The following is a 27069-nucleotide window of genomic DNA, read 5'->3' on the forward strand; positions in this document are numbered from 1 at the left end:
ATGGTATAATATTGTACAAATATCCTTACCCTGATACAATGATAATTTTGCATTACCTATCAATGGAGTTCAACCTGCTTTGAATTAACAGAATCAGGCTAAACCTTTGGAATCAAAACTATGATAACCCAGACTAGGAACAAGTATAACTGAAAAACTATTTTCTGTGGCTTTAACTTTTGCCAAAAGGGGCAAAAGTTTAGAAGAAAGCGGGCACAGATGCTTGAGCTGGTATATGTGAACACACAGTGCCAGTGCCAGAGGGATCAGAAGAGAAGGGCAATGCTCCTTCTCCAGCACACAGCACTGAACTCTGGATTCCCAAGAAGCAAACAGTAGGTCTTGCAAGTGAGCAAAACTATGGTCACATTTGTATGTTCGCAGCACTGGGGCTCATCACTGATTGGGCCAACAGTGAGGTGACAGGAAAAGCAGGGCCTAAGCATTGGGATGCAGTTACGATCCTGTAAAGAGAGTCTTGAATGTTTGCATTCAGACTTCAGTAAAACTTTTCTAAATCACTTATTTTACTAATTTACCTTTCTTTGAGAGTTTCTGGGACTGAAGTAGAAACACTGTCATTCAAAAACCCTTTGAATACTTGAATCCTCTCCAAGACTAAGCTTTCTTTATATACAGTACAAACAAAAGCTGATTTTAATTGCAGCATAGACAAAGGTTCCTCCTTTCTTCATCTGATCAGTTGTCATTTCAACTCTACCACATGCTGGAAATGCAATTAAAATATTTTTCCACATGCACCCACTGTCTGGCAGGAGTGACAAGTCAACATACAAAATTATGCCATTGCTGAGTAATGACAGAATACCGAGTGATTGATATTGGTGCCTGAGGTAACTGTACTGTGTATTCTAATGCTGTACACTTCAGCATAACAAGCCCTTTCAAGATTATTAATGACTACAGGTTTTTTTTAAATGATGGCTGCTAAATAATGGATGGCATAAAGGGCTGAATAATATTTTCTATTACAGCAAACAAATTTATTGATGGCTTCACTACCGTTGCAATGCAAATACAGAGAGAATACAAATACCTTTAAATATTCATCCCATTAATTATATGAATTGATACTTTTACAAAATAGTCTTGTAGAGTTACCAGCACAACCGACTGCCAGGATTTCTTTTCAGAAAATAATGTTTTTATGCTACGTCTTTGATTTCTAAAAGAATATAATTATGTTCTTAAGGAAAATGCATGCTCCTTTTGGGCAAAGGCGTGTACACTAAGGGACTCTCACAATTCGGAAAGAGCTGACAAGAGTCCTCCTCAGTTACAGCAGCTGAAACATGCAGACTCTGGGGCAAGAACCCCAAGGAACAACTCACACCAAGAACCAGAGGACATCGTCGCATGGATTGGCCCTTCCACCAACAGAGTTATGCCTAACTCAAGCACAGGGTACGGGGAAATGATGCATGAAGACCTACTGTTCAGAGATCAGCCTCTCTGTGTGGACTGGAAGACATACAGGTGTTTAGCATGCAGCCAAGCCTGAAATAACGATATACTCTGCCAGCAACATGTAGTAACCCAGGCTCAGGACTACACTAAGCTATGCAGCTTCCATTTCAGAGTTGATTCATGTTGCGTTGATGGTAAGCAAACAGTAAGCATGTAGCTGTGGACATGCCCTGGTGGTTTGCTGTGGTGAAGACGGTTCTGGGTTTTCTTCTCCATGTTGGATCCTGCAAGCACAAGGACTGAGATAACACCTTGACTCTGTTCAGCTGCACAGATAGAGGAGATCCTATCTGGGATAGTAGACAAACATAAGACTAAGCCATCTAACTGATCAATATAATGGTTTTAGACTTTTGTTGCTGTTTTTTAATTTTTGGCGAGTAATTTAAATGCAGAAACACCTCAAGGAAGTACAAAGAATTTAACAAAACCTAAGGTAGCTCCAGTCTCCAGCAACACTCCTAATAAAATTCTGCAATGACAGAAGCTCTCGGTATTATTTATTCTCTGTGTGCATCCCCACATTCAGTTGTTCTGGACAGAAGTCGCAGGCAGAAAGCACTTTTTCTTATCAGATAGAGCTGTACTCAAAACTAGCCATCTATTTTTAAGCTTGATGGCTGCTAAATCAGAAGGGGACAAATACAGGGAAAGGGAAAAAAGCACTGTTGAGCTCAGGAGAGCAGTCATTCAACCACCAGTGTTTTGGAAGTGAGACTCAAAAAAAGCCCAATCCTGGAGAAGTTGGTGGAGTACAGATCTTGCCAGAGGAGGAACTGGAGCAGATCAGCCCTGGAGGAACTACACATTGTGATATAAGTGCCCAAGGGTCTTGAAAAAAATGGGCTGCATACTTGTCCATAAATATCTGGAGAAAGGGCAGGAAATGTTTCCGCTATCCCTGACTGCCTCACACAGATCTTCTAAACTCCTTTCCTCTCCATTCCTTACGTTCCTTCTTTGCCTGCTGTCTCTTCTTATTCTCGCTCCTGTTTGCCTCTAGCCTAGTATCCTTTCCTTCAGTGAACTTAAAAAAGATAGAATAGACCAATACCGAACTTGACTTTAAAAAGTCAGTTCAGTTACCCTATAAAACGGACAATGCTATTAATCTAGATACCAAGCTTTATGTTGTACAAAATTCCAAACATTTTAAATACAGTTAAGGGGTATAATGGGTTAATGTCAAATTATAAATGGCGGACATATCTTTAAAAAAATTGCTTGTAGACTTCCTTCTCTTTTTATCTCAATATATTCTTGAAGCTAACAAGAATAATAAATTAATCAGAAGAAATTTAAGAACATTTGTACATCTTTAGAATTATGCAGTAAATTATAGTTCAAAAGTAGTGGTTTTGTCAGTTCATTTGTATATAATGGATAAGCTGAAATAAAATGGCCTTAACCCTACCTCAGCCTTATCTGTGCTGAAAAGATAAAAGGCAGGAGGATACCACAAAAGAAAGATGAGTGGAGGCACACTTTTTGATGCCAACCAAGCAGAGCTTCTGCCATCCCCCAGGATGGTTACGTGGTTGCCCATCTGGCCCCACCTCCATCCCATGCTCCCGCACAACTCTCAGAAGTCCTGTACCAAACATTTAACTTCAAATCGGCAGTTCCCATTTCCAGTTCTAGTCATCTCCCAGGTTTTATTACACCAGTAACATAACTCGTAGAAACCAGAGAGCTCCCAGTGAGACAAATTAATGCAAACAGCAAGACAGAACCGTCATTCCTTGCAGAGAGTTTAGCAGCACAACCCACCCCTAAATGAAAGGATCACTCTGCATATTTGTGAGATACAGAAACAAATCTGTGAGGAGCCAAGTGAGGTTTGGTGGAGTTACAGGTGCCTTGGAAAGCCATAGGAGCACCCATGGAGCATGGCAAGACTTCAGCGGTCACCCTGCACTGGTCCCCATTCCAGCACGTGCATGGTTAACGTCTCCCACATCCCTCACCTATCTAAAGAAAGTCTGTTCCTTTTATAGCATGATATTTGAGGAAGCAGACTTCAGTAGAAGTGTCATGATTCTGCTTCTGCTCTTTCCTGAAGAAGAGATTCCATAAATGCTTCGTTAGACAGTACAATAATGTAACATTACAAATGACAGTCACAAAGGGAATAGCAGAGCTGAGACATCTCCTTATGGAGATATGCAAAGTCAATAGGTATTTTGTGGCAGGAATTCAGTACACCCTGTCAGAAATACAGGCAATGGTGGTTTTTACTTTTATATTTACATCAGATCTTTACCAAATTAAACATACTGAGGTTAAACCATCTTCTCCTCCACTCCTAGCCTTCAGATGTCTTTTACTTGAAAAGATATTGGAAAGACTTGGCGAGGGACACGGACCTCATTTCTGCACTTATCTTCTCCACAGATCTGTCAGAAGTTATAAATATTTGAGAATTTTCCAGCATCAGGTATGTGCCACTTTAGCTAACTGCATTTTGAGGTGCTAGATAAAATAGATTTGAAGCAATACCTACCACCTTTCTGGTTTCGGTAACACCATATATTTCTGAGAAGAAGGCTGTACTTGTGTCAGGTAAGGAATGACAGAATAACTAGCAACTGAGCATATCTATTATGGGGCTGGGGTGGTACCTTTCATCAGAACCAGAGCAAAACATTTTGTCCCATGAGTCAACCCCCATCAAAGCTTCATGGGTTGGCTGAATGCCCCCAAAAGTTAGACAAGCGTGTTGAGAAGACATGAACTGCAGCTGGCAGTTTTTCAGACAACAGCCTCATCTGCCCCTCGACCCCAGCTTTCAGGGCCTTGCACTGTGCACAGCAGTATCCCCCACTCTGGGCATCCTGGGAGCAGGCCCACCTCTGCCACGAGCAGAGGCACCTCCTCTAGATCAGGGATTAACATGAAAAAAGCTCAGCCATGGAAACAGAGGATGAAATGTTCCCAGCTCCCACATTTTAGGGCTCCCAACAGTCCCTAGGTTTGGCGTCACCTACATCTTGCTGTGACCCTCCTCTCCATTCTTAGGCAGCTGGCTCAAATCCAGATACACCTAGGGGTACTAAAGGCAGTAATTCAGCAAGGTGTTAAAGCTGATGTTTGTCACTCTCATTTTTGGTTTGCTTCTCAATAATCTAATGTTCATTTGAATGTAGATGGATGTGAGAACATGGTTACTCTTCAAAGCCTGTTATCATTTGCCAGCTCTTCATAAATCCATCCATTTTCCTCTTGTTCACTTACAAAATTGTAAGTTTTAACTGGTCCCCAGGGGTACAGGAAAACTGAAGGTGTCCAACAAGAAACTATCTTGTATATTTGCATGCCTGAAATCTCAACAGCTGAGGCTTTGCACCAGCTTATTCTGGGGATAGTATGACAGACAGTAGAAGGCCAAAACAACACAGTTTGATTTACAGGAAATCTTTCAAATTACACATGGAATGGGTTTGATAGGGAAGACACTGATAGGGAACAAATAAGGGAAAACTATGACGTCATTTCAGAGAGTCCCTTTCCTGATCATAAGCTCTTATTAGGAATTGTCCTCACAGAGCACTATGTAATTTATTCAGCCAAATTAAAAGGAGGGAGCCCATTACGGAAAATTAGAAAGTAAAGTAATTAAATTAGAAAACAGAATATGTAAGTAATAAATGCCCATAAACTATTAGAGAGCTAATGCAAGATGAGAAAGGAAGAAATTTTTCTATTTAGTTCCAAACAATACGATTTATGACTAAAGGGATGGAAGAAGCTAGATTATGGCTCGGTTAATAAAAAAGAAAGACGTCACTAAATCGATACCTGACTAGGAGTTGAAATGACAGGTTACCATAACATCTGAAAGATCTATAAATCTGCTTTCTCAGTTAAATACACCACTATATTAAAATGGGTCTAGTAACATGAAAAGAAGGAAGCTCAACAAGAGAACGGAAAATATTATAAGGAGAAAAACACTTCAGAGAACTGCATGCCTTAATATGGAAAAATACTAGGGCATGACAGCAAACCCAGGCACATCAGATGTAATGACTCCAGTGGGAATTCTCTCTTAACAGCTTGCAGAAACAGATCTTAGTTTGCCAGGAGGACTGGGTGCTTCACTGGAGAGTGCTTTCCTTAGTCACCTTCAGGTGAAACAGATCCAAGGATCTCAGCCCAGGCTCCAGAGGACAGGAGCTCTCCTTACAAAACATCACCAAACAAGAAGTTATGTGCAGTGAAGCGCAGGCCGGTCCAGGATGGAGCTGAGTGCCCTCTCCCTGCTAGGGAAGGCTGCCCACCTGAGGTCAGCCTGCAATTGGTGATGGTGCAGTGCAGGGAGCTTTGCGTCATAGCCACGCATCCCTCCTCAGCCTGAAGGTGAGAGAGAGGAGACTTTCCAAGTCTATCAGGCTTTTTATCTTCACAGCTACAAAAAAATAAAATGATGGACCAAGAGTGGTCAGAGTAGCTCCTGAAGAGCTGCATGGAGGCACTGTGAAGAAAGTGACAGAGTAGGTGAAACAGGTGAGGAGAAGGCTCCTGTAACCTGTCAGTAGCTTTATAAGAAGTGTGTGGGTTAATTATTAGAAGAGCAGGGAAATCCCTTTGAACTGAGAATTAATTCACTTAAGTGCTACTCCAGAGGAAGAAAACTGATGTGAAATTCTGGTTAATTTGAAATATGCAAAAATATAACCAAAAATTTCTCACAAGTCAAAACCATATTATTTCTAAAGCAAAACGTTTTCATGTCCATTTAAAAAAAAAGTCCACTGTATTTTGGAAGAGCAAAACAGGTCCAGAAGCAGTGTGCTTCCTTTCGAGTTAAGCAAAACGTTTCCTTTGGCATGACAAATCATTTTCCCCCAAAATATTTCTCTTCAGCAATGGAATTAAAAAAGCAAACCAGAAATAACCTAATTATTCACACAATTTTAACCAGAAAGAAAGGATTGCAAAAGTGTCAGCAGTAGAACATGAGCATGCTGAATTTAAAGCAATGAGGAGGGGAAGGGATGTGGGATTAATGTGAAGAAGAGTTAGCTTTGCCATAACTCACATCGTCTCATTAGAAAATCATATTCTTTTACCAATGCTTTGTTGACTTCTGCTTTGTACTTGTTGCCAGGTTAGAGTCTGTGACATTTGGTGGTCTCCCCTCTATATGTATCACATATGACCAAAGGATTTACGAAAGATATGAAAGCCTGCCATTCAGACTTAAATATACTTATTTACACTAAGTTATTCAAAAGATTATGCTCAGAAAGAAATAATAATTATAGCGAATAGGTGATGGAATGAGAGATTTGAAAACAGGTCTGCAGCACGTATGAACGCATGCTGGCTTTTCATGGACAGGACAAATGAGAAATGTTTTACATAATTTACATTCCTGTTAGTTTTAAAATTGCTCTCACAGCTTGGCAAGACCAGCCTTCAAAAGCTTTTCAGTTTGTAATGGTGAGAGAAATACTGGTTTGACATCCCTGTTAAAGCAAAGTAGTAATTCTGTAATGATCTTGAGTCCAATCCTTACAACAAGTGAACAAGCACTAATGAATGCTATTTTCCTAGTAAGGTACGATTAGAAGAGCAGAGAGAGAGATATTGAAATAATAACCATTCCCTAGAAAGACATAAATGGAGAGAACAAACTACGCAAAGGGGAGGGGAGTAACACCTTTCATTGTTACAGGGCTGCATCTAACCTCTCAAGAAACACTATGGGAGCACACACATAAGCTTCAGCTTCCAGTAAAGCCTCATTTTTTCTTGCAATTGTTAGAGTAGTAGTAGCTCCACAGCCCAAAGCTGTCTCAGACAGCTACATCTATTGACAGCACTGAGGTTACTTGCATAAGTGAGCCTCTCAAAAAATCACCTCTGTCATGCAGCTCCTAAAATATCACCAGTTTCAGAAAAGGTTACTTTCAAACGTTGCAGAGAGGACACTTGTATTGGCCCCATTAAAAGGCTGTTGTGTCTGACAGCTATCCTTGAAAGAGATGGTCAGAAAGGACAGTAGTTACTTGGTGTTAGAAATGCTCACAGAAACACCCAATTTGACATACTATGTCTTCAAAATCCCAGAGGATTTTGTTTGTGCACCCTCTCCATGCACAAAGAGATAGATGTGCTCAGGGCGCATGTTTCCAAGAACTGAAACATCTAACTAGAAAACACTATAATGAGCAACAGATGCAGAAGCATAACAGGAAGTTAAGATGTTCCTTGGGAATAAATGGGGCTTTACACAATAAATAATCATAATACAACTGCTAATTTATACACAACAGCCTTCAATTACCAAACATTTAAGTAAGAGGCAAACAGCTCAGAGAAAAGTAAAAATCAACATGGCCTGACAAAGAGGGGATTCATTGGAGGAACAAGGAGCCCATGCCTTCTCTTGCTGTAACCCAGCCAGTCTGATAACAGAGCTGTGGTAATTGTCCATCATGAAGGCTGGGGGTGGACTCACAAAGGCTAGCTTTGGCATAATGAGCATAATCATCCATAATCAGGGGAAAGGAGAAGGTTCCCGGGGAGGGCAAATCGAAGCAGGAGGAGAAACTTAAAGTAGCTCTTCAAAGCATCCTTTGTAAGAGCTCCTCTCTTTCTCCTCCCACTGATTTTAGACAGAGACCAGGAAGACTTGCCTGTCCTTCATAATTCACCTAACAGTTCATAATAGCTTCAGATTTTTATTTCATCTCAGGCTAAATTTTGCTGCAACTTTTAAGTGAATCACAGAAAAGGTTCCTCAATAACCACACTCGGAATACAGAGGCAAGCAAAGATCAAAACATGTTCAGCAACTATTTCTGTCAGAAACCCTTTTCAGGACAAAACTCTGTGATCATAAGGCTGAGTCTACTGGGTTCCCTTAGGGGAGACCTAGGGTCCACTGATGGTTACTGTATTTTACAGACTGCATCCCACACCAATGTTTTCATTTTCCTCTTCCTGCACCTCAGAGTCACGCAGCTACAGCTTTCCCCTAACCTGGATTCCTCTCCTGTAACACTGACAGCAGCCAGAAATCCCCAGACTTCCCTAGATCCTCTCCCTCCTTCTATAAATATAAATACAAATAACTTGGCCTCCTTAAAACCACGTGGTATCCAAGGGTAGATGAGGAAAAGGCAACTCAGAAGGAGAAAGAATGCAAGTGGCGATTGCTCAGAAAAATACCAGCATGTCTCAGGAAAGCACCATGTTTTTCTCGTTGCTGTGCACCAACCCTCAGCTCCCTCTGGCTTTGTTCATGATGCTGCAGATCTACCTGAACTACCTTTAAATTTAGGTACTGGACACAGGCGAGCTGCAACAATACACTTCTCCCAAAACATGCTACAAATTCACTCAAAAATGGGAGAAATTAGCCCACTCTGAGTGCTACACAGACATGGCTAGATCCAAGACACCAAGAACGTAGTGGTGGTGGTGCTTTTGAATACCATTATCAGTGACTTGGATTATTAGATGCAACGCATCCTTTCTAAGTTTGTGGATGACATCAAATTTGGGGGAGCAGGAGATACAGCAGGAGCTTGGAATACATGGCCTGCAGATGTCCCTTTCAACGTACATTTTTCTATGATTCTAGGACACATAGACCAACACAGAGTTAAGAGCTTCCACTTCTGGTTGTGGTAGCCACCATCAGCATAGCTGCTTCTTCCTGGCAAACTGAAAGTTGGCTGGACAAGCTGGATCTACCCTCTGACTCTTCTTTGGTACGTTGAAATCCCATTTCCCATAAATATACTAATTGCATGATCTGGGCATGTGGGAAACACTAGTTCTGTGCCTAATGACACTGAGATAATTGGCTGGCATATGGCACCATAAAGGCTGATCCCGGCAGCATCAAAGTGCTATTTGTTACCTCTCAGAACTGGGTGTTGGCAAAGAGTAGCAGCAATTGCTTTCAGAATACCATTTGTCTAAATAGGAAGCCTTAGGACTCTTCTGAGCATGAAATGTCCACAGCTGCACAACATTTATTCAGTAGGAACACTTTAATCTTTCGCAGACTCTCTTAGACTGAACTATTTGGTACAGATAGTTAAGAAGAGGTGAGCAGCAGCAACACCACAGCCTGTAAAGGTGGAGAAACAGATCTGTAGTCAAAATACTGTTTTATTGGGAGAAAGGAGGTTCAGGAAATGTAATAAATGTAACTCAGCAAAAGCACTGTTAATCTGTTGGAGTTATATGTTGCAGTGAAACCTCCCAGAACATATTGGTTGCTCAGAAAATAATAAGAAATAATTTAAGAGAAACATTTGCTGTAGTGAAATATGCTAAGAGACTAGTCTAAAATCATCTAGTCTGAATACAGCACAGAATAATGTGAGACAGTGTTGACAAAGCATTACATAAACAGCCCACCTAAAGTAAACACATGTTAAATTGCAGGATATACTGTACTGTACCATTTACAAACAACTTGTCCAAAAAGATCTGTTTCTTTTGCTACATCACGTTCCAGGATTTAAGAGAAACAGAAAAGAGGAAAAAACATGGATCCAATCCTGCTACAATAGAAATACGCCATTTGAATGTGTAATGCAGAATACATGCTAAGCATATTCAGAGGCTCTTAGACATCCTATTTTTTTCCCCAAACAATATAGACAGTCATGGAAGTTTAGAACAACAGCATATATTGCTTTGCATGATGATTCAGAATGCAGAAGGACTAAGCCCATCTTCAAAACTATTATCTTTTTTTCACAGGGAGCATTAATTTTACAATTCCAGAAAGCACTATCTATTAAGCCCTCCACTTATCAGTACTGTTAATTCATCGCATGAATAATAAATATGCATTCTTGTCTGAAAGCAAAACTGAGAAAGATAGAGCATTAAATTATGGAAGGAAAATTGTGTACCTAAGGTGAAGTGAGCCTGCCATCACTCTGATCCTAGGCAGTCCCTTTCCCTCCTCTCCTTGGGTCTCTAGGGCAGGATCTGCACTGGAAAGTGCCTAGCACATTTGCAGTGCTACTGCTAGTTATAAGCCCTGTTGTAGTTATTTCCCCAGCTGCAACAACTTCTGTTACCCATGGTTAAGCCACACGAACAACAGCCAACTACCTCAAGTGCTTTGTGCAATACTAGAGACCAGGGGGTCAAGACGCACAGAGATGACAACTTTTTAGGTAAACTGTAGGCAAAAAAGACCCTCACGACAGAGCAACTTTTCACCCAGCTCCCAGTCAGAAGCGCTACTCTTGAATAAACCTGATTGATGCTCAGCCAGGTTTCCAATCTGCATGCGTTTACGCTCACCTGTCAGAAGGACGTGCTACCATCAGGCGCAATAGGAGGATTCTGGGCACAAAAGGCCAATGCCAAGGAGGGAACAGTGGGCTGCGGTGCTGACTTTCCCAGTGACATCTGCTCTGCATGACGCTCCTGCTCTGCACCATCTCTACAGTGCCATATGACTATTTATGCTCTATACCATGCACCTACTGGCACGTGCATGGCCGATGCATGGGGTGCTGGCATGGAAGTCAGAGAGGCCTGGGATCTCCTGCGCAGCTTTCTGATCTTCAGGATGTCACTTTAATTTCCCCATGCTGCCAGATATCTTCCCAAAGCCCATGAGAGCCAAAACCAACACATCTGCCTTCCTCCAGACCCTTCCCACACTTGTTTTAAATCTCTGTATAAAGCTGAAATATATTTTCTAGAACTTGCTGAGAAATTCTGGAGTTCCGCCTTTTTCTATGTATAAACCCTCCCACTAGGGGCAGGAGGAGCTCTAGCTCTCTCTGAGGACATCCACCCCTCCCCAGCTAGCCTTCCCTTGCTCTTACCTGTTGACAGGACTCCCTCTGCTCAGTACAGCGCTTTTTGCAGCTGCATTCAGGAACAGGACTTTGATAACTACAAATTAGACAAGAGTTTTGAGTCATCTCTTCGGAAGGGATAGATTTTATACAAGAAAAAAATTATTCACTCCTACAGCATTTGGGACAAATGACATTCACTGCACGTTGACCATTTTTGGCCAGAGGGATCCTCATCTCCCTCCCAATGACAAGCTGAAAGCTTCATTGCTTCACTGTGACAAAGAATCCCTCGAGAGAGAAAACAGTTCTGTCCAGGAATTGCGTATCCGCAGGCAGCAACCGCTCCCCAACTCTGGTAGATTGAGCTTGCATTAGTTTTGTGCATACATATTCATGTTTTCTCAGTGGAAAGACAGAGGGGATATAAAAAGAACAGCTTCATATGAGAAAAAGCCACCTGCCTGCTTCGTCCATGATGTGATCATTTGTCATTCACTAGATACTACCTGCTGCCCAAGGAAAAATATGTCATGAATAGAGGAAATTTTCAGACCAAACGTTTGGTGTGCTTGGATAGAAAGTGAGGATGAAAATAAACCATATGTGTCCATTAAAAACACACACATCACATTATAAAGTATGGTGAAAAATAATCACGAATCTGTCATCCCAGTAACATACCGTCATTGTGCCTTCAGAGCATACCCAGTAGCACAGGTTTCATCTCTATTTTGACATCCATAACTGAAGACATTTCCCAGCAGAAGAAGTAGGACAGAGGATCCATAAGAAACTCAATGGCTTTCTGCTGAACATTTTTAGGGAAAAAGGAACTGATTTTTTTCTTCTTATTTGGTAGATATTTAGAGCTCTTATAAGATTTTTCTGTCACCTAATTTTAATGATTCCATGTTTTGAGGGGGAAATTAAAAGGCAATACTTCTGTCAGCGAGCATGCTTAATTTTTACCTTAACTGAAAAGGTATAGTGATATGACTGATAAATATTTGTTATATCTGATGATTATTGCATTAGCATCATTTTTATATCCATGAAATAAGTCATAAACATGTCCCCATAACTCAGCATTTGCCATCTGAAATGGATAACTAGAATAAAAGCGTAACAGTAAAATAAGACACAAAAGGCACAAGGCAGAAAAAAGCCAAGCAGCTACACAAACAGCTATGAATTAAAAAGTTACCACTACAGCCTGTGTAAATCAGATAAACTATAACCATTCAACTAGATTAATAGTAATTTTTCCAATTTACTTGATTAAAACTAGCAGAGTCATACTGATATTTACTGGGTGGAAAAAAAGGCAGTGCTCAAGCCTGGGTCCTGGCTGGACCCTGGCTGGGTTCATGAGTTAGAAATGTGGCCAGGAGGGTTCATCGCACATCTTACCAGAACATACAGCTCAGCCACTAAACATAAACTCCTCTGGTAGAGATGACTCCTTCCAATATTTCAAGTCTCCAGGTGGTATGCAGCTATTCTTAATAGCAGCCAATTCCCATTTCCTAGCAAGCAGTGACTGAGTTTACTGTGGCAGTTTTATCTGCAGTGTTTTGCACTCTCAAAACCAAAGCTCTAAAACTTGTTTCCATCAAAAAGCTGGAACAGCCATAAGGCAGTGCCTAATGCATAATTAGTACAATGTAAAATGTCTGAGACTAAATTTTCAGCCAATGTAAAATAGCTAAACTCCACTGGAGTTTACTGATATAACTTGCCCATTTATAGAAGCAAAGGATCTGGAACATCACACCAATTTTTTCTTGTTTGACTGAAGCTACTCACTTTCAGCTCTGTCAACTACCTTCAAATATTTTGATTAAGGTTTTTCTGAGTGTGGAAGAATGGGTGGGTGAGGGAATTGGGTAAATTATGGATTGTCATTTGGTTTCTGCCAACTTAAATCTGGTTCAGTTCACATGGAGGAGGCTGTTTTGATGGTTTTCTAACAGCCCTTCATAAGCCTTAGGAAATAACCATTCATTTTTTCACTCCTGGTTCTTCTTGTTCAAGACAGGGTCTGTGCTGGAGTGTGAGAAGCCGTATACTGTATATCAGGACTAAACACCTAAAAGCAGGACTGCATGGGAATGCCAAGTGGCATTCCACTTTTCTCTTGGTGTTGCCCAAGCAAACCACATCTGCCAAATGAAACTAAGAAAAATGATGGCCTATTTAGTTTCAGTGCCTTTTTGCTGGTCTTTGTTTTGCTAATGTGTGCCACAGCCCACGCCCCAAAAGTCAAGAGCAGGATGTAAAGAAATAACACAGACTATGGGGGTATAATCAGCAGGAGAAACTCAGACTAGAAGAGTTAAGAGTTCTCACATACTGCCAGACTGATGCACACCATAGCTGCTAGGAAATACTTCCTGGTCGACACCAGAGTGCCCTTTGCATGGAAGCCCAGGCACGAGGGGAAGGATGGCATGCAACTCTTATCTTTACATGAAACAGGACTCGGCTGAAGTGCACAGCCAGAGATAGGCAGAAAGCATTCTCAAACTCCTGAGGGTCAACATGGCCTCCTTTATATTAAGTACTAGCATGAACGTGCCTGACTGAATATAAAAGTATCAAGAAAAAATAACCTCACAAAATTTTACTATTCCAGAATGAAGACAGACATAAAAATGCAAATCAACTCCTTTCATAGGTTTTTGGAGTTTTTTTCAACAGAAAACAAAAGTTCAGAAGTTCAACAAAGATGGTACATTTGGACATGTTACAATTGAGGACCATAAGAAAATCCTGACAGAAGTTGTATCAGGACTAGCTAGATTAGCAGTATATACGGTTTTAATATAGAAAACAGAAATTCGTTTCAATGAATGGATAAGGCACTTTGGTCTTAAACACAGTATTACTTAAGTAACTGAAATGATTAATAATATTACTGATTTTATTTCTTCTTGTTACACAACAAGCAATAATGAATATTTTATCAATAAGAATGCATGTGGATAAGAAAAATCATGAGGTTTTGGTTTGGTTTCAAGTAAGGCATTTCCATTTTATTGAAGGTAGAAAAAAAACTATTCCCCAGTTTTCTGTGAGTGGAGCCTTTGTTAATTTTACTACTAGCAAGCCCTGTGATTTTCTGTAGGCAAATTTCACAAGCAGCAATGTGAATTCACACGGAGTGGGCCGTATGAGCATGTCAGTTCATAAATATAAGTTCTACTCTGGTTTTATGGTGGTTCCTATAAACTCCACAAAGTTGGACTGACAGCATGTGCTTAATAGCTAGACTAGTAATGAGGACTTTTGCATTCTTGAGTCTCTTCCTAACTCATTGCATGAATGCGATAAAGTCATGTGGCTCTTCCACAGAGCAGTCTCCCTGACTTCGTGATGACACTCCACCATCAGTGTCCCATAAAGAGGATTCTGAGGCTCAGTCAGATGGGGTTTATAGTGTTCTTTGAGGCTCCTAGGTGAAAGGTGCTGCCATCAATGTTCTTCAGCTGTAGGGCCTTCAAACACAGTGCTCACATCAGTATGTGCTCTATTGCTCAAATCAATAAAAAATAATAAGTAAAGGAAGTCCATTTATATATACAAATATTTAGGTGAGAAATATTTGGGTTCTGTTAATATTAATCTTTAGGGTCTTGCCATGAACGAAGAACAGATTTGAGGAAGAGCAGTGAAACCCAGATGTTGTGGTTCTTAGCTCTATACCTTATTCACCTGACCACCTTGCCCCCCAGAAAATAACATTTTATTTGTCTATGAAGAAAACCCTTAAAATAAACTATATTCATTTTTCAATGCATCTTGCAACTATACCTTCTGTGTGCATGATCCCTAAAGAGAGTGGGTAGAGACAAGAAGCTATATTGCAATAACATCAAAAATGAAGCAGCTTATTTAGCATTTTTTAATGCCAGCCTCATTTCAGAATCTCAAGGCTTGGTATTTTCACAAATGAGCTTTGCGGAGTCTGGGAGCTTTTTGTCCTGTGAATCTGATATTGGCAAAGATTTATAGCAAGGATAAGACAATATTATGCAAAGCCAATTGTTATTAGCCTCTCAGTCTTTTCTTTTTTTCATGAAACAATTCTGCAGTTAAAGCAAAAAGCAAATGCCAATGTACCTTTCCAGAGTAGTCTATTCAATTTTAACTGTAAGTGCCATTCATCACATAGTTGCTTCCTTGCTATGCCTGCAGCAAGTTCTAATTCAAGTACATTAAGCAATTGGCCTTTTGATAATGCAATGAATTGATGGCACTGCAAATTTATTATAGCTGGATTGCTTATCAAATAACACTTAAGGAAGTCTCTGTCTTCAAATAGGAAGTAAGAGTAAGGTAGAAGTAGGAGTGAAGGGAACTCACAGAAATTAAGTGTTGTATTCTACATAAAACTTTTTAAAGTTTGTTCGTTTGGGTTTTTTTAAGCTCTGCCTAGGACAAGTATGTTCAACATTTATGGCATACGGGCTTTTAAAAATGATCTTTTTTTCGTGAGGTAAAAGGCAGTAAAAGAAGAGAGGAGAAAAGCTGGAAAGCTGGTTTTGTAGGATGAGACTGCATGTAAACTCATCAGGAAAGGAACAGCACACATTGGTACGCATTGTCACAGTTTTGGCACTACGCATCTCTGATTTTAATTGGGACCCCCCAGGCACTGCTAAGTTAAAATCAACAAAGAGCAGCTCCAGTAATATTGAAAGAGGATCCAAATGGAAATCTTGGCTATCAACTCAAAAGAAGATTTTTGGCCTAAATCTTTGAGCAGTTGCTCTTTTGTTTCGTTGTTTGTTTGGTTTTTAATTTCCACAGCAAACTGACATTTTTGTGAAAATATATTTAGCCCCAAATCCAGTTTTCTATTCAAACATAGACTACAATAAAATTCAGCGAGCCCTACCCTTACCTTGCTGTTAATAAAAAAGGAAGAATATTAAATGTAGAAGACTGACATCTCAACAGAAGTTGTAGGACTAAAAGACATGTCTATAAACCATCTCTAAAATAACGGAGCCAACTTAAAAGTATATTGGTGGCAATTCTCAAAATGTGCAAACTTCACATGAGATACATAGGACTATGGATACAATGTCATCAGTAGCTTTGATCTGTCTTTACGCTTCTCTATACTGGCCATAAGCAATAGCTTAAACACTTAACATAACGTAGCTAACTGCAAGAGAGAACTGGTACATCCATGGGAAGAGAAGAGTTTTCAAATGCAAACTCTACCTTTTTATTACTCTGTTTCAAATCAAGTTCTCCATGGAGAGTAAACAATTTTTTTTTTTAAGGAAGTTAACCTTTGCAGTTTGGAAGATCTATTTTCAACATAAATGGTTGTTTCTGAGTTGAGTGCTTGCTTCCTTGGCCTCTTGACTAAAAAGAGGGAAAGTAAAATGCAAGATCGCAGCACTAAGAGATTTTCTATAAACATGAAAAAATAATATGTTGCGCAGATCTGTGTGTTATTAATTCACAGGGATTCTAATTACCAAAGTATTGCTAGGCCTTTTGATAAAAATATCTATTCAAACCATCACCTTTTCTTTCCTAATTGATCCTAAGCATGTAAGAACTATTTTGTTGCATGAGAAGACTTAAACTTTCCCTTTACAGAACATTATAATGTACAATTTCTTGTTCATATAAAAGAAATCCTCACTCACCCAGTTTGCATTCGTATTGCATGAGAATTGCCTCTCTCCAGTTGCCACAAGGGAAAATAAGAACTGCTATCCTAATATAGGTCAATGTCCAAATCCATCCAAAATCTCTCTTCAAAGGTAGTCAATAGCAGATGTCCACATGTATAAAACTCCCCTAACGGATATTTATGCCATAAACCACTATTTTTAAGCCCACACGAATCAATTTATCTCCAGTCAAGATGTAAAACTCTGAAGAAGAATGAGGTATACTGTGTCTCCAGATTTCACCTCACTGAGCATTAACATGAAACTGCAACATCTGTATACATGGCAGGCTCACTGAGGGGCCTGAAAACTGCACACATGCAGCCATTTCTATTACCCTTTCCCCCTCCTTTTCCTCAGCCACTCTCTCATTTGTCTTGTCCAGCCATGGCATTGCTGGACAAGCTGGACATGCTTTAGAACAACATTTTTAAACAGCCTCTAGCACAACAGAGCACAAACTGGATGTTGAGCATAGAGGCTTCAGTCAACCCTAAAATGAGTCACATGCATGTTTTCTAAAACTGACTTGAGAGGAAAACTTATGTATTTCCTTTTCCCTTTCTCTCCCCAACATGCTCTTATTTTCTCCCCACAAAGTGTATGGAAGTTAAAAAAAAATTTATCTCCCCTAGTGCATACATGAAAACTGACATTTTATACTTTTTTCTTTTGAAACTTTTGAAAGTTAATTCACTAAAAAATTTCAGCATTTGAGAAAAAAAATAAAAATCAGACTTAGCCTGACAAGTTTTCAAGAGTGGAAGAGTGAAAATAGCACATACAGGTCTGTGGACCACATAGCTCCCCACAGGTCATTCCCTACAAGCAAACATTGAGTTTACTTGGCAACAACCCATCTCCAGTTTTCAGAAGGAGATGAGCACAGTAGAGAGGGGTTCAGTTCATGGGTGACAGATGAGCTTTTCACAGAGTCACGAGCTGAAAATCCCAGCCTTGTACTCAATCCTCTCAAACGCGCAGACTTTCCCCTAGACAGCTTAATTTAGATGGGTACTCTACAACATGTGAGCAATCATGGAAAAAGTAAACAATGTTTGGAGATAAAGAAACCATGTCCCTCAAAGAAGGCTGCAATGTTTTCCCAGCCCTTTCCTTCAGCTGACCATCTGTTATCGCACACTGTATGTCAAACTTGATCTCAGAACCATTGGCACAAAAGGACGCGACAGGCTCAAGTGGGTGACACGAATAAGGAGTGACATTTGCAACATTAATAATGCGAGCTGGATAGATTAATCATCTGCACCGACCCCTGCTGCTCTACCCAGTAACTGTTTCCATGCCAAAAAGAAGTGGTCTACCCCTCTATTACCTTATTACTCCAGATTGTGGAAGCAATGTTTTTGCAGCTGTGATAGATGGAGGAAGAGGTAGAGTAGTGTAGAGAGACGTACCTGAAAGCAGGCTTGCTTGTCTAAACGCTTCTTAATTTTCTGTCACACTTTGGTCCAATAAAATATACTACCTCTCCCTCCCCAGACTCTGCCCGTTACTGTACAGGCCATTAATATTGCAATTATGTATGGTATTCTGTCTAGATCAGTACAATAAAATATCACTTGACTACTAGTTTAGCAGTCACCTCTCTCCAACACATTGGGACTGTTTGTCAGGTAAATATTTCATTTGATTCATCCCAAAGCAGGAAATTAATAGACCATCTGCATACCCATCATGCATTCACTGTGCAAAAGTCCTCTGCATAAACCTCCCTTCAAAGCCAATGCAATCAGATTACAGACATCTAATCCCAAAAATAGGTTGAAAATAGGTTGAATTCCCCTTCTCTTCCCCAAGTCTGTGCCATGACATAATCTGGATTGGAGGCAATGAGCCCATTACGAAATTACACATCAAAACCCTGAACAGAAGTCAGTGCATGTTTTAGTAAAAGACAAGGGCCAGGTTCTGCCGTTCTGCTGTGGATGCATAATGCCCCACTCTGCATGAAGCCCCCTTTATAGTGTTAGGACTACACAAGTATTAAGGTGCCAGGGAGCCCGAATGAGAGGAACTCAGTGTGACTCAAAGCCAAAGCATATTAGAAATGTAACAAGTGATTTCCGTGGTCATTTTCTGGAAAGAGTGACTAGCTTTGAAATTTCAGAGCATTTCGCAATACAATCCAATCAACTCCAAATTAAGGAATTCATCCGAAACGTTCAGAAATCTACTGCCCATCAGAGAAATGAGTTAAACATTCAAACACATGCACTTTTCCTTTTCTTCTTGCCTAAGACTATTTCTTCCCTTGATGTGGGTTTGCTGTCTTTTCATTTCATCCTTCTCCCATCCAGTATTAGCTAAAGACATACACAAGCCATTCAGCTCTTTGTGACTGCTACTTTCTTTCTAAAAAGTTTTAATCAAAAAAGTTTGCAGGCACTACAATTAAATCAAAATAGTGTAGGATCACTTGTGTTTTTTAACAAGCTGCCAGCCTTTTTTCTCATCACTTTTTCTCCCTTTCTCCAATTAAAAAAACAAGAGTATTTTTTAGATCAGTCTGCAGAAATACATTTCACTTTGGAATTCACGCACGTGTTCTTTAAAAATCACTCACCTGTATCAAATTCATATCTGAATGACAATGAACGATTACACAGTTATTGAAGAGGAGTTCATTTTCTCTAATCATCCTGTATATTGAAAAGGAAAAAATTACAAAAAATGTCTTTTACTCTAATAGAGAGGTTTAAAAGAAAAGAAATATACTCTAAAAAAAAAAAAACAACATGCAGAATATTAATAGAGTCTTCATCATCATCTTAAAAGCTTCTAACAATCCCTAGGGCTGCATTCTCACACTGCTGTTCTGGATACCTTAATGTAAAATGAACATAGGTACAATATAATCTTTCTGTTCCTCATTCACTTCTCTGCTAATTTGGCTTTCTCATAGCACTTTCAGACACAGATTTAAGAAGAACATTCAACTGCTGAACTACTTAGCTGTCTCCCTCACTCAGCACATCTTGCCCTTCAGACAGGAGCATATCTACAAACTGTGGCAAAAAAGTGCTCATAAAGTGAACGATCAGTAAAACGACAGACAGACTTCATGGCCTTCTGGAAATACTTCTCATATATAAATTAGGTAAAAATATTCTCATTCTTTGTAGAAGCAGCAAGCACCACTGTGAATTCTAATGAACTTTTTGCCTAACAAATACGCAGCTTGATAGGATGCAGTTATATTGCTCAAAGTGAAAGAATTGCCTCTCAATTACTTTTCTCCCCTCTGGTCATTATACTACAGGAAAGAGCTAATGCCAGCTCTATCTCAGTGGCTCTTTCTAGAACACCAAAATATCCACTCTGATTTATCTCATCTTTAAATAAGATTTTCTCCATCTTTCTAATCTTTCCTCACGTAGAGGCCTCATCATTTTCGCCACCTGGCTGTGGAATCCGCTTCTGTCTGCTCTACTTTTTATATCATAGAGAGTTACCATGAAATGCAATATTTACAGGGCAGGAGGCCCATCATTTCCCAAAAGTGCTCTTCAGTCTTTTAAGTATTATGTCCCATCACCTGTTTGCTTCCCAACTACCTTTGCATACTAAGCAGAGCTTGTCCTTCCAGGAATTCTGTCCAGAGTCAGCATCCCCATGCAAAAGGGGACAAAAGGCAAGGCACCAATTCAGAGGTCTTTAACCTATGAATCACTTGCAAGATACATACCCTTGCAGAATACATACAGCTCCAACACGAAACCAAAAAGGCTATTTCACCTCATTTATTTGACTCAGTATATGGCAAAAGCCTGGCCCGGCACTGCCACAATGTATCCTTAATACTAGGTGTCTGGGAAAGCCTAGAGCCATCATTAAAAAGAATTCGCTAGCTAGCAATTTGAAAAAGTCCCTGCAAAAGCAACTCCATTATTTCTGCCCGTGTAAGTGGATATCCAGGTGGTTTTGATCCTCATTGCCTCCATTATATGCCAGTTATTGCCACTGCACTCTAGAAGAAATTTCACTGTGCACATCTGAAGAATATTCATAGTCCGTATCTCAGACTGATACGTACATGATGCAATCATTTTGTACCAGGACTAGAAAAGCTCAGTAGCTTATCATGGACTAAGCTGTTTGGAAAACAAGAATACTGACTCATGAAAGAAAAACAAAAAAGAAAATCAAGGCTTCAGAAGTTTACTTCTAATGCCAACAAGGGATGAAATTGAGCTCTCTTCATGTTGTGAAAGCAAAATGGCAACCTAGTACAGATCCTTGAATTTGAGTTTCTTGTATATCAGCTGAGCAACTTAACCTCCCAGCCAGTATCCTCCAACTTACTCTGTCCCCTTCACAGGGCTGTCCCAAAGCAGATTTTTTTTTTTTTCCTGACAGAAGTTCCATTTAACCAACTGGAAAACAGTTCTGTACCATTTAAGAGAGATTTTCAAGTACTCCATCAGTCTAGTCAGAGGTGATAAACTAGAAACAGGCCATAGCTGAGGTGGGAGGAAAATTTGAAAACAACATTGTGCACTGTTTCTGCTGCTGTGAGTTTTTTTTGAATGGCGGTGGAGTACTGTGAAACGACAAATGTCTTCACACATACCACAGACTTACTGCAAAGGCAAAGGTATTAATAATGACATTTGCAGGATTTCAGGAGCAGGGAAAAGTCCATGCTATCCCAGAATGGGATGCAGTTGAAACTCAAAAAATGCTATATCTCTCCTGCACTATAAATGTCTAGAAGCAATACAGGGATGTTAGTTCTAAAGGCATGGGCAGTCTGCGTCTCCTTGATTTGCTAACTTTTGAAGGAAGATCTATTAAGATGCAATACACCAGATCCACTCCTTCCTGTCAAAGGCAGACACTGAGAAAAGCTGCACACTGCAATATCTGTTCACATTTGTAACACCACAGGAGCAACCACAGTTAAATAACATTAAAGCAGATTAACTGCAGCAAAAACTATAATGGACCAAAGCTTAAAGTCCCAATTGGTCAAGCCAAAGGCTTCAATGCTCAACGCAGTGGGAGAATCAAGGTCTCAGATATGGAATATGGAAATACCCTGCCATGAGCACTACATGCACACTTCCTTTTTGTATCCATCATCTTGAAATACAGTACTCACAAAACTATATAATCTCTTCACTACTTGTCAGTGATAATGCAGTATGGCTCGTTATAAATAGCTTTTGATATAAGTTTTTTTAGGAGATTCCACTCTTTGCACCTCTTCAGCTACTTGTTTTTGCATTCAAGATAGTTCCCAGGCAAGAAGATAACAGAATATTTGCAAATGTGGATAGAGGTAGCTAACAGACCTGTAGCAACTTCCAGACTACTTCTTCAGAAAAACTCTTCAGGAAACATCTGGTGATTCGTTGCTGTTGTTGAGGGTTAACTTCTGCAGTCTGCTGTATGCTTTTCGCCTCTGCCAGCTCCAACGGTCAGCCTTTGTTTGCTCCTTTCTGACTTGGGAGTACCCATAGCTTTTGTCTACAACAGGCTCCTGATCAAAGACTGCCTATTGCAACTGTTGCTTGGCAGAAGCTATATAATCAATAGGCAAATCGCTGCTAACAGTGTCCCAGCAGTGGTTGCAGCAGGAGTGCAAAGGAGCCCAGAACCTCTGCTGAAGACTGTGCACTAACAGTGGCGATGTGCCATGTGGTCTCCAACGCCGGCTGGAGCAAGTGGCCTTGGTACCTCAGGAGCCTTGACCCAAACAGCACTACTGAGCAAGGGTGCCTCTGTTCAGGCTGCAAGAAGGGCCTGGTGCCTCTCCCTGAGGTTGGGAACAGTGGTTTCCTCCCCTGTGGGAGGTATGCTGTGGTTGTGGCACTCAACTGCCAGGTGAAGGAGCTGCGATAAAAGGTGAGCATGCACACCATCAGGGAGGATGAACAAGAGATCAATATGGTCTTTGCAGAGACGCTGAAGAGCTAAGAACCCAAGACCTGAATTGCAAGGTGGGAGAGAAATCTAGAGACTACCCTCAAGGAATGGAAAGTCCCAAGATGGGGGAAGACAGAAACTTGCCATTTCTAGCGAGACATCTGGGGCTTCATCTCCACTTCTAGCTCTGGAAACAGGGGAGAAAGGTCACCTTGAATCAGGGGAGGCATCAAAGCCAGCTAAGCCTCAAACAAGTGTCTGTATAAAGAAGAAAATGGGAGTGATAGCTGTTGGAGACTCCTTTCTGCGGAATCCTTCTGTTGGTTTGACCTGTTGTCTCAGATTTGCTGCTTATCCGGGATGTGGTAAAGAAATTGTTGAGTCTTTTCCAGCCTTCAGACTATTACTCTCTAACTGCTTAACTGCTTATCCATGTGAGCCTCATAAACAAACAGTAGGAGCTAGAGCTCCACATGCAGAACGGCTGCATGGTTGGAGTAACAGACATGGCAGGATGGCTTGCACAACTGGCATGCTGTGATGGACAGGTATATATACTCTTCAGGAAAGGCAGACAGGGAAAACAAAGAGCAGGGTTGGCCCTCTATCTGAAGGAGCAGTTCAAATGGCAGCATGGCCAAACTCAGGCCATCCAGGATATTTCTGGGTGGTGTCAAGGATAAATTCTTGATTTAAGCACTCAAGCCAACCAGGGGTGAAGAACTTTTTCTCCCTGAGGACAGCCAGGCAGCAGAACAGAGGGTTTGTGCAGGATCCATACTTGGAGGTTTTCCAGACCCATGTGGATACATCCCCAAGCAACCTGGTCTGAGCTCATTTCTGAGCCTGTCTTGAGCAGGAGATTGGAGAAAGAACCTCCTGAGTCCTTTCCAACCTGGGGGACTCTGGGGAAAAAAATCCTCTAATTCCATAGCAATCATAGATCTGTCTGCAAGGAAAAGGTGGTAGTCAAAGGTAGATAAATTTATCCATGTGCATGCAATTATGGACATTTTTTCCATTTTAGTAAAAATTACATGCATTTACATGAGACAGAGGTGTTAAAGAGGCTTATATTTAAGACAAAGAAGTACAAAACTAAACTCCAGATAATCTGCCATTAACTAAATTAGGATAACACTCCTACACTTAAGTTATTCAACAAAAAAGTTCCCTAATAAATGCACAACATGCCTTATGAGATAGAAGGCTCAGGTTCATAGTCCTGATCCCATAGCCTGTGTTATTTTATTTTTGTATTGCCTGTAGAACTGAGCAGGGCAAAGCAGGGCTGGAGTCACATCACCTAACACTGGCCATCTAAACAGATATTTACTTTTTTGTGCAAGGTTTTCTCCTTACGCTCCCTGTACAGTCGCTTGCAGAAGAGTCACCTTCCACTAAATCTCCCCTTGGCAGACAAATACAACTAGGCAAGACGAATTCCACCCTTAACAAGACCTGTTAACTAAGCACTTAAACACTACAGTGAAAACAACTGTCCCTAATAATACTAAACAGGCTGTAACTGAACTCATAGCAAGTGCATGGCAAGCAATAATTCTTCCAGTTCCTCTCATTTACTCCTCAGGGTTTCCCAGTGTGACCTGCTGTTTTAGACCTGTCTTCCTTAGACTGTTAATTCTCTCCAGGGCTGGGGACTGTTCATATTACTTATCTAACCCAGGATGTGTGCCACAGTTTAATCTAAAACACTTATATTAGTTGCATATAACTCCACCCTGAAAGCCACTCCACATTTCAGCTATTATCTCTGTGAGATAATTAACTCAGTACATATACCGAGTTAACCGAAAACGGAAAGAGAAGACGTCTAAAGTGCGAGACAGGCTGCACACAGAAAAGTTGAGACTGTGAGAATTAACGAAAGACAGTACTTCTAAGGCAGGCTTTCATGGCAGTCTCCCAGCACAGCCCCAATTCCAGCCTTAGCTCCATCTCCACACCTCAGCACCCCAGCCTTCATTTGCTTCTCTGTTTTATGATTCAGATGTAAAATATCCGTTTATCTGGAGGTTTATTTTGCAACCAGGATCCAGCATGAGGTCTGGACGAGGGCCTAAGATACAATTTTTCTGTTTGAGAATCTTGGCATTTGAGTTGTCATGTACATGGTATGGGAGCTCACATCCTTACAGTCATCCTGTCCAGTCCTAATTATAGCCTATGGGAGGTGGAGGCTGGGGGGAGGACAGAAAGAAAGAGATGAGAAGAGACCTCCAGTCACCAAAAGCCTAGCCTAAGAGAGTTGGTTGCACATGTTTAACATGAATTAGGCATTTAGCAATCAGCTCAAAAGTCTAATTGGGAAATGTTGCTCAAACTGAAATAAGTAGAATTTTTTTTTTTTTAAGATCCAGAGTTTCATCCTGTCTATTTATTTCCTTCTCTGTAAAGGCACATAAACAGGCTCTTCTCAAAAACCTAAGCAAAAGTTCTGCCGTCCTGCCTTTGCCTGCCCTGCTACACTCCACACCCACACACGCACACAGTGACTGACCGTACGTGAATTATCAGACTGTGGAGTCGCTCAAATGTGATGACTGTTTCCCATAACAAGCTCCTGAAATAAAGAAAGTCCGTCAGCTCTCCAGAATTTATCACAGTACCTTTCTGTAGGGTAAGAAACAAGTCCGAACTCCGAATGCTTTTATAAAGGCTAGAACAGCATATGTTGTACTTTTCAATATACAAGATGTAACTCTTAACAAGTTGAATACTGACTGTTAGATGTCCTTGTGCATTTGTACAGGGGGAAAAAAAAAAACAAACAAAGCCTTTTAAGCGCCTTGTGAAGTTTCAGTGAGGGTTTGACTGATGACCCTTAACATTTTAAAAATCCTTCTTTATAACATGAAGGAAGTCTACTATTTCTTTCCATAAATAATATCTTTCAAAGTTTTATTCATGCCTGGAATGGATTCAGTATTTTAAGTGAAGTAAACATTGCTTCATAATCCGAGGAGTGCCAAATAACAAAGTATTTAACAAATTTGTTTTAACTTGGTGTTGTTAACCACACCAAGGGCTGTGGTTAGTAGGTCAAGAGAGGTTCTCCTCTCCCTCTACTCTGCCCTGGTGAGGTCACGTCTGGAATATTGTGTCCAGTTCTGGGTCACTCAGTTCAAGAAGGACAGGGAACTGCTAGAGAGAGTCCAGCGCAGAGCCACGAAGATGATTAAGGGAGTGGAACATCTCCCTTATGAGGAGAGGCTGAGGGAGTTGTGTCTCTTTAGCTTGCAGAAGAGGAGACTGAGGGGTGACCCCATTAATGTTTATAAATATGTAAAGTGCAAGTGTCATGAGGATGGAGCCAGGCTCTTCTCAGTGACTTCCATTGACAGGACAAGGGGCAACGGGTGCAAGCTGGAACACAGGAGGTTCCACATAAGTACAAGGAAAAACTTCTTTACAGTGAGGGTGACCAAACACTGGAACAGGCTGCCCAGAGAGGCTGTGGAGTCTCCTTCTCTGGAGACATTCAAAACCCACCTGGACGTGTTCCTGTGTGACATGATCTAGGCAATCCTGCTCCGGCAGGGGATTGGGCTAGATGATCTTTTGAGGTCCCTTCCAATCCCTAACATTCTGTGATTCTGTGATATTTCCCCTCTAATTTATTTCTGTTACATAACATGAGTTTATAATGTAACAGGCAAGTAAGTGGAAAACATCTGTCAGACCAATTTTTATGACATCTTACTAGACTAGCAGCATGTACAGGGCATTTAAAAACATTTTTTTGAATATGAGATGAGGAAAGATTAAAGAAATAATTTTAATGACTAAAACCAAAAATTAGTGGTAAAAAGTGAGCTATCAAATTTAATAAACTGTTTAGCTAAGGTTTAGAGATACTCTGAACTAACACTAAGAATGAACCTCAGATAATTTGAAAAACCTCCCACAGATCCACAAACCTGCTGCTGATTATCCCCAAACAAACAAATAGGAGGACTGGAATGTTAAACATATCAAACATAGCAGAGGGGAAATACAACTTTTAGGCAAGCTCACGCTACCGAAACCACAATACTTCCTTGCAAATGTATTTTTCCACAAAGGGCAAACATAACTTCCCTTCTGCAAGTTCTGTAGCTTACTATTCTCTGTGATGATTCACACTGTACGATAACATTCCTACTTGAAAAACAGAACCAGTGCAACTTTAAAACAAG

General features: G+C 40.5%; 1 protein-coding gene across 2 annotated transcripts in view; it reads right to left on the minus strand.

Annotated features, from left to right (window-relative positions):
- The window catches only part of PDE1C (phosphodiesterase 1C), a 414729-nt gene that overhangs the window by 153425 nt on the left and 234235 nt on the right, over positions 1 to 27069 (minus strand). The window contains exon 5 of one of the 2 annotated variants that reach the window (XM_068404897.1): positions 25392 to 25454. The exons of the other annotated variant lie outside the window; for it this stretch is intronic. Coding sequence (XP_068260998.1) covers positions 25392 to 25454 — 63 coding nt within the window. The remainder of the gene's footprint in view (positions 1 to 25391; positions 25455 to 27069) is intronic. 2 annotated transcript variants of the gene reach the window in all.

Source organism: Nyctibius grandis, chromosome 7, assembly GCF_013368605.1.
Source record: "Nyctibius grandis isolate bNycGra1 chromosome 7, bNycGra1.pri, whole genome shotgun sequence".
NCBI lineage: Eukaryota > Metazoa > Chordata > Aves > Nyctibiiformes > Nyctibiidae > Nyctibius > Nyctibius grandis.